The 12436-nt window shown below is 44.7% G+C and overlaps 1 protein-coding gene across 1 annotated transcript; it reads right to left on the bottom strand.

The window, feature by feature from the left end:
- Positions 1 to 10688: 10688 nt before the first annotated feature.
- On the bottom strand, positions 10689 to 11324 carry LOC146021049 (taste receptor type 2 member 41-like). Its single transcript, XM_083154850.1, has one exon. The coding sequence runs from the start codon at positions 11322 to 11324 to the stop codon at positions 10689 to 10691; it is 636 nt and encodes a 211-aa protein (XP_083010976.1).
- Positions 11325 to 12436: the final 1112 nt, after the last annotated feature.

The following is a 12436-nucleotide window of genomic DNA, read 5'->3' on the forward strand; positions in this document are numbered from 1 at the left end:
GATGATGTGACCATTTGTATTTGAGTCTGAAAATATTTATGTGAAACTGTCTTTTTCTGACACCTTGAATCATCATTGCCTTTATTTGATTTGTAGCACCATTGAATGTCTTGTTATCTTTCAGATTGCCATACATCGAGTTTGCCGGCCATGTGAGATGTTGGCCAAACTGAGATTTTTTTTTTAAACGCAACCATTTAAAAGGCACGGTTTTGCCTTGTAAATGATTGTACCTTTAAAAAAACCTCCAAGTTCGGCAGACATCCCAAACGACTGAAGAACTTAAAGGCTATTATATTTTGCCACTAGTGTTACAAATTTCCAAAAAATTGTGAAAGAGACCAATTTAGGTACAATAATTAATAACTGCACACCATTAAGTCTTAAATAAAGCAGTTGAAGCCCACAGATACTGTACATTTAGACAACTGGCAAAATTCATATTTAATTTGAAAATCCATTTGGATTCAAATTGTAACAGTGCTTTCACTCTATTACCTGTCCTGATTGAGACTGGAAAATGGTCTATAACTGTATATATTAATATTGTGTCTAAATAAAGCAAAATGGTGAGTGACAAGTTTACTTACTACTTCCTGACACAAGCTAAGCCGGAATAGATGACCAGTGCTGAACCATCCTTTCCTTCAGTTGGACTTCTCTCTTGCCCACATGATGAAACACACATTGGAAAGACCACATATATATTTCAAATTGGGAAGAACATGATAAAGGCAATCTAAGTTTATTCTTTTTTGCAAGTATAGAGATACAAGTTCCCCTAGATGCCCGCAACCGGAATGGCTAGCGATGGCCGCTGGGTTCGGCCTATGTGTACACTTATTTAGAGTATAAAGGAATGTAACATTGGCTATAACAAATCAAGAAAGATATATCCAAAATGTGATACAGTCATACCTGTGGCTAGAGTCAGCTTAGTAGGACTAGATCAATTGACCTGTTTATAGATCAGCATGTTTACTCATCCATGAAATATACTGATTATTTATTTATTTTTCTAAATGTTTTTATTTGAGTTTTAACATCCTGCAGTGTTACTCAGGTCCTGATGTCCCATTTCTAGCTGGATCATAAAGTGGAGGATCAGTCCAACACAAAAAATGTAATATATACACGTGGCTCAGGAATAACATGGTAAGAATCATGAGGGTCTTTCTTTCTCATAGAAACACAATGTGCTTGTTACACAAGAAGCAGGCCAGGTCTGCATTAGTTATTTGAAAAATGCAGAAGTGTGCAATTAATAAAACAATACAGAAACATTGAATTTGACTTTAACAATTATATTATACTAAAAGGTCTGTGGGATAGCAACAGCCCCAGTAGTCCCCGGGTAGGAGGTGCTGGGTGGCTTCAAGGCACTGAGGATACTGTGGGAACAACTCTCCTGGGCTGCCACACCACAGTCAGTGCAGCAAAGCGGAGCCACCCGCCTGAGGCCACCCGCCTCCTGATAATAAGCAGACCCCCAAAAATGAGCAGGTACTTTAGGGAGAGGGGACAATTAAAAAAAGAGGGGGGGGGGTGTAAACTGGGCAATAGGGAAGCACTTATTAGATAATGCTATTCAAACAATAGAGGTGCCAATCATCAACATAGGAATGTGATCATTTTCCAGCTCTGTAAACAAGTGTCACAAACATCATAACAAAGCATCGGCTGTAAAGTCAAAATTTTATCAATTTTTAAGAAGCTTTTATGAAAATAAATATTTTCAAGGACGTTTGGGACTTTTTATTATTGTTGATGACCCTAGAAGGTTTTATAGTGTAAGAGTCATCCTGTGGTGCCATCACTTCTTTGTTGTAGTATTTCTGTGGTTTCCTTGCCAACTGGAAATTAGTTTGTGATAGGTAGCCTTTATATTCTTATTGGAAACTTACGATGTAACTTGGGCTTGACCTGAATAAGAAACATGCAAAAGCGTTTGCTCTTAAGCCAATATCTTTTGTTCCTGCAAGACACCTAAAGTTTTGCTTTTTAGATGAAAATAACAAAACGTATACAGAAGCTCTGTTCTAGTTAAAATTATGTCAGGACGTCTTAGAGTGGTTCATTAATTACTTTAGCTTAGTTGTCCTAGTGCAAAGTTACTGACTTTTGCGGAAGAAAAAAATCCCTGATAACTGACCCATTTTCATGGTCACAATTGTGAATTTTGTGTGTTTTCACCGAAAGTGGATGCTCTGTAACTGTCAGACATATGCAAAAATCCCATGATTTTTCACATGCACGCATATAATCCTGGGACTAGCATATGTCTGAAAGGGTCTAATCGGGATTTCGGTCAACTTAAATCCTGGGTCATGCACACCTGCAATTGACCTGGGATTTTGAAAAATCTGGGATTTAACCGGCTTCAAAATCCTGTGTAGTATGTCTAAAAGAGGTGTTACAGAGCATCCTCTCCAATTTTTAAAAACCAGCCCCAGGCTCCAGGTCCGGGGCTGGTTCCCAAAATACGGGGGACAAAATGACTAGGGGTCCCCCCGGTACTTGTGAGTTATCCGGGCGTCCGATTTTTAAATCGGGTCGGATCGGGACATCGCATCGCATCGCATGCGACCATCGGATGCGATGCGATGCGATGCGATGACCCGATTTTTCCATAGGAATCAATGTTAAAATGGACTGAGTCCATTTTAACATGGAATTCAATGGGAAAAAGGGGTCCTTTTCATACCCCTACTATCCAAGTGGGCATGGAGTTGGATATAAACCTGTGGCGAGCGTAGCGAGCCACCGAGCCCGAAGCGTGGCGAGCGTAGCAAGCCCCGCGAGGGGACACGGAATACCGTCCCCTCGCGGGGCTCGCTTCGCTCGCCACGCTTCGGGCTCGGTGGCTCGCTACGCTCGCCACAGGTTTATATCCAACTCCATGCCCACTTGGATAGTAGGGGTATGAAAAGGACCCCTTTTTCCCATTGAATTCCATGTTAAAATGGACTCAGTCCATTTTAACATTGATTCCTATGGAAAAATCGGGTCATCGCATCCGATGGTCGCATGCGATGCGATGCGATGCGATATCGTATCGCATCGCATCTGATTGTATGCCTTAACTTAAGGCATACAATCAAAAAATCGGACGCCCAGATAACTCACAAGTACCATCCCCCCGTATTTTAAGAACTAGCCCCAGGCCAAACCAGCCAGCAGGGTAATGTCACAGCCGGGGGACACTTATTATTTAAGGTCCCGTGGCCAAAACATCACCCTACCGACCAGTCAGCCTGGCCAGGGGCCCTGGGGGAGTGGGGACCCCCAATAAAGTGTGTCGGCGTCCGGTCCGGGTCCAAAGAAATCCATGGGGGACCTTTGGAAGGAAATGCAACTCACCCAGGTCCTCCTGCGAAGATCTGTCATCTTGATCCGCCGTAGTCCTGGTCTTCTGTCACATGCCGGCGATTCCAGCAGCTCCCCGCATCGAACTGATGAGAGGCGTAGAGATGTTTCATCTTCCGCGCCTCTCCACTGAATGATTCTATTGGCTGCCTAGCAGCCAAACAGGAGCTGACTTTCTCGGCTCCTGCCGTATATTGGCAGCCGTTTCACGCTAATTAACGGCCGTATTGATAATACGGCCGCTAGGTAAATCAGGAACCACCATTCTTTTGAATGGTGATTTCTGTCGTATTCTTTCGATGGTGTATTTATTCGTATTTGTAAATACAAATACGAATGTTCCATAATTAAGAATAGGAAAATACGTATTTTTGGCATAGTAAATGCCAAAGATACGTATACACAAAAAAAAAACGTATTTTCGTATGAAAATACGATTTATTTTCACAATTTTTTTAGTAAATTTTTCCCGATATATGTATTGTGATCTATTTTGATCTTTTTATGTAGTCTTAAATTTAAGTAAAGCAACCAATTTTTCAAACACCAGTGAATTATATATTCTTTTATGCTACAGCGCTGCTCACATGCCTTGTGCGTAATTGTTTGTGTATCTTTGTTTCGGTGGGGATTGACTATCCCCCCTTCTGAGCAGCTACTTACCCAGAAAACCAGCCCCTGTTAAAGTGACTGATTATTCTTTGTGAATCAATCCTGAGATGAGGGGGCACACATGAGTCACATGAGCGTCTGAGACGAGAGTTGCATGAGCGTCTGAGACGATTGTGATTAGCGCTGTTGGAGGTAAAGTAATGTATTGTATTGTCCCCTGGGGGAGGGGAGGCGGAAGTTGACTTCAACTCAATACACATTACGCTCTGGAAGAGACAGTAATGCAATGCAGTCCATCTGGGTCACCATGTGCAAAAATGTGTAATAGACAGTAGGAATGGAAGCAACAAGTTTTTATGGAAACAAGTTATTTTATGTACTGTATGTCTTAAGTTTTATTAAAATATCACTTTCCAAAATATTCGAATAAAATAAATAAATAAATAAATAAATACATTTGACACCGTAATCGAACACGGGTCTCCAGCATGTAAAGCTGCGCAGCTATCCACTACACTATGCCAACCAGTGATATGTGGAATCATTAGAGTGCTGGTATAATCATTTGCATCCGTAGCGTTATTGGCGAAACCCGAGTCACGGCAGCGTCTGAGATGGTCCTTTTGTGGATTAGCGCTGCTGGAGATAAAGTAATGTAATGTATTCAGGTCAAGTTGACCCCTCTCATCCCCTGGGGGAGGGGAGGGGTGGCGGCGGTTGACTTCAGCTGCATACACATTACTCCCTGGAAGAGACAGTAATGCAGTGGTAGTAACTACTAGAGCTACTGTACAGTACCAACAATTCATGTTTTCTAGAACACCTACAGTAGCTGGGGCACAGGTGTACTCATTACTGACTGACACATTATAAATGATCCACAGGTGGAGCTAATTACTTACAGTATGATTCTGTGAGGAGACCTGGAAAAAAATAACTGTTTTTTTTTGTCTAGTTTTGTTAAAACTGTTACATGTAATCCTCTAATTTTATTAAATACCACTTTCCAAAATATTCAAATAAAAGTAAAAAATAAAATAAATACATTTCACACCAGTCATACACGGGTTTTCAGCATGTAGAGCTGCGCAGCTATCCACTACACTACACAACATGGTGATGTGTATGGTCTGTAGAGTGCTGATATAATCAGTGGCATCCGTAGCGCTGTTGGAGAAACCCTAGTCGCATGAGAGTCTCAGACGATTGTGATAGCGCTGTTGGAGGTAAAGCACTGTAATGTACAGTATTGAACTCGTCGACTCCCCCCTCCCCTGGTTGTTCTTTTTTTTTTACTACACTAATGTCCCAATGTTCTACTGTACACTGCTTTACTGCCCCAATGTTCAAAATATTCAGTGTCGGCTATGTGAACGTGAAGGTAAATATTTGCCTTTAGGATCATTACACTACACAGCCCATTTGCTCGCAGCGATGTTCACGGGCGTCTCATTACGCACGAGCATCTCATTATGCACAAGTGTCTCATACTGTATTGTAAGCGAGCTCCGTTTGGTGAATGGTGGGGTTTCATTGGCACATTACAGTATATCACTCCGACGCTATATTGATGGAGCATTAGCCACCCAGTGGTGGCGGATTGTATTGCATGACATGTGCCCATGCCCCTTGGCAAGCTGAAGAAGAAAAGAAGAAAAGGGAGCGCAAGAAGAAAATTGGAACGCCAGAACCTCCGCCACAGCAAGCTGGTGGCAATGATGAGAGGCACTACATCTGTAGACCCAGAGGCGTAGCTAGGATGGAGCTGGCGGAGCATGAGCTCCAGGTGCCGAAATGTCACCGGGCGCCAGAGCCATGCACTCTGCCGCCGGCTCCCCTGCCCTGCTCGCCCGCTCCCCCAGCTCGCCCATTCCCTGCTGTGCTCAGCGTCAGAGTCCACTGTCCGCTGCTATTTTCAATTAAAGTCACTCGCTGGAAAGCTCGCCAATAGGCGCTTGCGGTCCAGCAGCCAATCAGAAGCATCTTTGGCTGCTGGACTGCGAGCGCCTATTGGCTAGCAGTCCAGTGGGAGACTTGAGCTCTGGTTCAGCCGGGCAGGCGGGCACAGGGGGGATCCGGGAGCTGGCGGGTGGAGGAGTGGGCTTGGCAATGAGCAAGGTCAGTCCCCATAGCAATGAGCAATGTCAGTCCACCTTGGCAACGAGCAATGTCAGTAATCCTTGGCAACGAACAGTTAGTTCCCCTTGGCAATGAACAATGTCAGTTCCCCTTGGAAAGTCCCCTTGGCAAAGACCAATTTCAGTCCCCCTGGGCAACGAGCAAGGTCAGTCCCCCTTGGCAACGAGGAAGGTCAGTCCCCCTTGGCAACAAGCAAGGTCAGTCCCCCTTGGCAACAAGCAAGGTCAGTCCCCCTTGGCAACAAGCAAGGTCAGTCCCCCTTGGCAACAAGCAAGGTCAGTCCCCCTTGGCAACAAGCAAGGTCAGTCCCCCTTGGCAACAAGCAAGGTCAGTCCCATTGGCAACGAGCAATTTCAGTCCCCCTTGGCAACGAGCATGAAGCCCCTTGGCATCGAGCATGAAGCCCCTGACATAGAAATGTAGTTCCTAGTGTCACGGCCTGGACTATCTGTGTTCCCGGCACTGACCTGGGTGAGCCAGTGGAGGGCGCAGGGAATCGGAAGCGGGGAGGCTTGAGGTAGGTTGAGCTCATGCACGGAGGATAGATGAGAATAACCTGCCGGGGACACAGAGGATTGGCTGAGACCTAAAGAAGAGGCGCGGGGTCTAAGCCGACAGTGGTATTCACCAGGGACCCCCGCAAGTATATATGGACTTAGTTGCAACTGCCGACCAGGTCGCAGCCCTCTGCCCAGGTTCCTCTGTGGCTTTGGCAGGGTTTGATACTCTGGAGTCTCTAGAGCAAAGATGTTGAGGGGTACTTAAACCATCGATGGTGATCGATGGCACTGAATGCTTGGTAGCAACACGGAGGGCACAGAGGAATATATATAACAGGATGTACACAGTGTTGGGGACTGAGTACCGTGAGATGCGGTCTGGGAGACCCGGAGGGAACTCGATGGTGATCACTGGGGGTCGCTGGAGATCACTGGGGATCGCTGGAGATCACTGGGGATCCCTGGAGATCACTGGGGATCGCTTGAGATCACTGGGGATCACTGGAGATCACTGGGGATCGCTGGAGCGGCCTGGGAGCCGAGAGGAGACGGGCATGGGAACCCACTGGTATCCGGACGCTGAGGAGACAACCTGGGCTGCACAGAGAAGACTGGATCACACGGCAGATGGAACTCGTGGAAGCTTCTGGCAGGAGTGGAATGACCAGGGACACTGAGAATGACACAGGTAACAGCGGACTCAGGAAACCGGACCTCTGGAGCAAGTGGGGAGTCTTAACAGGAGCTGACGCTGGAGAACTATCAGGGGAAACTGACAAGTTGTTCAAGACGGGGAGGAGACTGTGAGACAGGCTTTTATCCCTCCAGGTAATGAGGGAATCAGACGCAGGTGAGGGAATCAGCCGCAGCAGCAGCAGCACAGACCAGGAAGTCAGTTGGAGCTTACCTGGATCATGTGACCCGCAATCTGAACAGGGAATACACCTGGAGATCTAAGTGACACAGAGGATGACTTGGTAGCAGGAGACATCACGCCAGGGATTACAGACTGTACCGGCAGCTGATCTACGGAATATATTACCCCAGCGTGCCGGTAAGGGGCGCACGCGAGCGGTATGAGAACCGGGGTTCCTGACACCTAGCAATGAGCAATTACAGTAGGTAAGAGGCACTTATGTGACCAATGTGTAATGGGCATTATAGCATGGTGAGCATAGCGAGCCCCACGAGGGGACGCAGAAAACTAAGCAAATAGCTTAGTGGGCGCCCAACTAACATATACGTACCCATTATGGTTTGTTATATAGTTTGTAATGGGCATTATGGTTTGTTATATAGCATGTAACAGTGGTGTAACAATAGCGCCTCAGACCCCACTGTGGCAGCGAGGCACTGTATAGGTGTGGGCGCCAGGGTCTGCAGGGCTATTGTAATGCCGCTGCCACTGCCACCTACCAGGAGCTCACCTGTGGCCAGAGCCCGGGACCCACAGATGATTTGTCTGCGGTCCCGGCTCCCCTGTCCCCTCCTGGCTTCTGCTTCTAATCTAAATGTACCATCACAAAATGTCCGCCCCCATACAGCAGAAAACTCTGCTATATCGGGGCAGACATTTTGTGATGGTCCATTTTCATTAGCCGCTGGAGACAGGAGCAGACAGGGGAGCTGAGATCTGTTTTTTAAGGGTAAGGCGGGTGGGGTTAACTTTACTGTGGGGGTGGTTTAACTGTGGGGGGGTTTAACTGTGGGGGGTCGCTGTCAAAATTTCAGTGGGGTGGGGGGGGGTGCAAAATTTTTAGTTACGCCACTAGTATGTAATGGGCATCATGTGTGGCCTTATGTGTAATTGGCATTATGGCATGTGGCTTTATGTGTAATTGGTATTACAAAGTTCACAAAAATGTGCAATAAGCATTAAGGTGTGTGGTATGTTAGGCCGTGCCCCCTTTTTGATGCACAAGAGCCCCTACTACTACAAATTGGGGGGGGCGCGAGACATGCCCTTGCTCCGGGCACTGTGGCACCTAGCTACAACACTGCATAGGCCCTTATTCTGGATTATTCGCAAAGGCAAATTCCTTTTCAAATGGACAAAACCATGTGCACTACAGGGGGCAGATGTAACATGTGCAAAGAGAATTAGATTTGGGTGGGGTTTTACTTCAAATGAGATCTATATTGTAGTGTAAAAAAAAAAGCAGTCAGTATTTTCCCTGCACAGAAACAAAATAACTCACCCAAATCTAACTCTCTCTTTGCACATGTTACATATGCCCCCCCCCCTCTGCAGTGCATATGGTTTTGTCCATTTGAGAAGGAATTTGCCTTTGCGAGTGAACCAGAATAAGGGCCATACAGTCTTGTCTTCTTATTTTTTTTATGTTGTGTTTTGAGTTCAGTTTTTTACAAACCACTTGTGATTGTTGTCCACTATTATTGGACTGTTAAATTTGGTCAGTAAGTACATAAAAAGGAAATAAAGTATTGTTGATCAATCCTGCCTAGTAACTAACACGGTGATTGGCATATACTGCATGTACTGCTGGACACCACTGATAGAATGAATAACTCTCAATAGCATATCCAGTAGACTTTATTATTATTTTTAACACACAGAATATATCTGATTTTAGAATTCTAGCTTGACAGTTGCTGTGTCAATTTTTTGCATAGCAATTGGGTGTGGTATGACTTGTCGACAGTGACCACATTGACATTCATTATGTCTTAATGGATATGTTGACATGATGAACTGTCAACACACCATCCCTGATTTAATAGCTGTCTCTTACCATTTCTTATTGGCTGCTCCAGCTTCTCAGTAGACCTGTAATACTCTTGCATTCCAATGAGTATCTCTCCCCCAGTGACAAATTTCCCACCTTGCTCTTCTGGCACATGCTCCCAGCATAGGAGATGCTGGGAGCAATTCGTGTTTTAAATAAACTGCCACAATTAAAGACAATAAACAGAAGTGTTTAAAATACTGTACAGAGCATAATACATTGTTACTGAACTTACTGGAGCATTCAGTAAAGAGTTGGACATTAGAAGACACAGAGGTGCATTATTCTAGTAAGGGGAAACAAAAGTGATTTACCCTAATTTTTTGACCCAAGTTTTTTTTCTTGATTACTTCAATTACAGAGCATCCTCTCCCAAAAAAAAAAAAAAAAAAAAACTTTTGGGTGAAAACACACAATATTCACAATTGTGACTATGAAAACGGATCAATAACAGTTACAACTTTTCCACACTAGCCAATTTTGAATATCTCAATTTCAACTTTTACACTCCGCCCTAATATATATTTATATATAGAAATACAATTTAATTAGATCTAAAAAGTGACATTTCATATGAGTATTTAGGTGCAGAGAGCATATACTGTAAACAGTCCATACGGTACCTTGATGGAAATGTCCGCTTAAAGTCCAGGTCTGTTCTTATAATGCCTCATAGGGGAGGGAGAGAGATGTCCACAATAGGAGCTTTTTGTAAGGTAATCTGGTAAATGTGAAGAGTGTTTGTTCACCAGTAGCGAGGGTCCTGGTAGCCCACTTGAGTTCACTGTGGAATAGCACTCCCTGGCTTATGTGAACAGCTTTTCAGGTGGGCTGTAGGGTTCCCCATAAAAGAGGTTATTGCAGAGCCACTATTTTGAAGAGGAATTGAGAGGCTAGTACGGTCACTGGAGAGCATGTAGGATGTTGGGAAGCAGCAGGACTGTGATGTGTGCTCTCTTTCCTGCACCAACGCATTTCGCTGTGGTTACAGCTTTATAAAGGTGGGAAGGGGATGACAGCAAGTTTTTTGGCTGGTATTGCAGAAAACTTGTAGTTTTGTAGCTTTGCAGAAGGATGTTTTACTGGATACTAGGATTCTGAAGGTTACAGGTACTCTTTGTGGCATTTCCACCCTACCACCCAAGTTGAGTGCTGGCTTGTTTTGGAGTGCGGGATGAATGAGGGCATTGGTTGTCTTGCTATAGATTTTGAGGTGTTCTCCCCTAAAGTACATGGCTTAGGCTGATTCTACCCTACTGGTTTCAGAGGAACCACTGACCACATTCCAAATGTGGCTGCATACCGAGCTTTGCCCTGCTCAGAATCAGGACCATAATCTTCTCTTGAACTTGAGATTTCCCTGAATTGTAATGAGAGTCTGAGCAGTGGGGTAAAGCTGGTTAAATAAACAGGAGATATACATCAAAATGTCATCAGTACGGTTCAATGGGTACAAAACAAAAACAATTGTTGTTGACAAAAAGAAAAGGATGTCCAGCAAGAATCGTACAACCAGAGACCTGACCGCTCGGACATGTCCCTGGATCTGGGCAGGTGTTATATGAGAGTCCCCCTGCTTCATCCTCTGGATGTGTCTCAGTATAGCTCTGACACTGAGCCCGATACCAATAGACGTCATAGAGAACGGAATTAAGAATCTGATCAATGAGCTGATGATGATGTAATAAGAATCCAATATCATTACATAACCAGTCTGAAATTTATCGCCAGTGTTATTTCTGGAATATTTTATGGTTGCTGTAAATAAAGTCGGGATATTAGTAACAATGGAAAATAGCAGTGATCCCATTATGAGTTGAGGAACAGAAGATATGAACTTTGCTTTGACTCGATGGAGAAACTGGTGGGAAATATTCATCAAAGTCACAGAGTAGAAGACGGAGAGCCAAGCAGTGTTCGAGAAGCTGACAACAACAAGCAAACTCTGTGCCGTATACATGAGTATACACGACGAGTCGGACGCCCCCTCCCTCCCTGCACATAAGAAACAGATAACCCACTGGGAGCCCATGAACATAAAGGGCTGGAATCCCCAGTCACGTATAGAGAGGTAGTGGAGGCGATACACGCGGCCATGGCACCCTTACTTACTAAAGCGGTGGATGACATCACCGCTAAGCTGCATAACCTTTCCCAGAGGGTCTCCTCTAATGAAAATCAAATAGGTGTCATTGCCAATAGCTCAGCAAAAACCCAATTGGACATCCTCAAACTCACTAAGGAGAACTATCAGCTGACAAATAGAATTGAGGAACTTGAGAACAGGTCCCGTAGGAGTAATATTAGACTGGTGGGACTCCCTGAGTCTATAAAGGGTCCCGCACTGGCCCAATTTGTCCGCAACACGCTCCCCTCGCTATTAGGATTTGAAGACGCCTGTAAAGACATGGTAATAGAGAGGGTGCATAGGGTGGGCCCACCACCGACGCCACACAGACCAAGACCCCGGGTTACCCTGTTCAAATGTCTTAGTTACTTGCACAAAGTGGAAATCTGGACAGCCTCCCGCAAAAAGAAAAACCTTACTTGGGAGGGAAATAAGCTTTTCATTTTTCAAGATTTTTCAGCAGAACTGTCCAAGTCCAGGAAGGCTTTCTCTCCTATATGCTCAGCCCTAGCCGCAGAGGGACGAAAATGTGGCCTATTGTACCCGGCAAAATTGCGCATATATGACGGCACCTCATACAAAGATTTTATGGATCCCTTAGACGCCACAGCATTCTTGAAGGAACTTTCTCAACAGAATACGGATGACATCACTGACATCGTTACCTGACTTTTCACATCATACAAGTATGCCTCTGATGCTTCTCTACAAAACAAGCGAATTAAGGCCCCAACATAACTCCAACCCTCCGCCACCAGAAGTCTTCTCAAGACCCCTCTTCTATGTTTAGTCTTATATTATTTGTGGCGAAACAAACCATTGATTGTTTTTATCTCCTCTGTATCATCCACCGTTTCTATATAAGCTTTATTTGATCCTGACTATATAGTTAAAATGTTTTAATGGTTTCAGGACAACATGCTAATCTATATATAATGTTAGAG

The sequence above is a fragment of the Crinia signifera genome, chromosome 7 (genome assembly GCF_055691185.1).
Source record: "Crinia signifera chromosome 7, ASM5569118v1, whole genome shotgun sequence".
NCBI lineage: Eukaryota > Metazoa > Chordata > Amphibia > Anura > Myobatrachidae > Crinia > Crinia signifera.

Coding starts and splice junctions, on each gene's coding strand:
- LOC146021049 (XM_083154850.1), bottom strand. CDS start 11,324: ATGTATACGGCACAGAGTTTGCTTGTTGTTGTCAGCTTCTCGAACACT.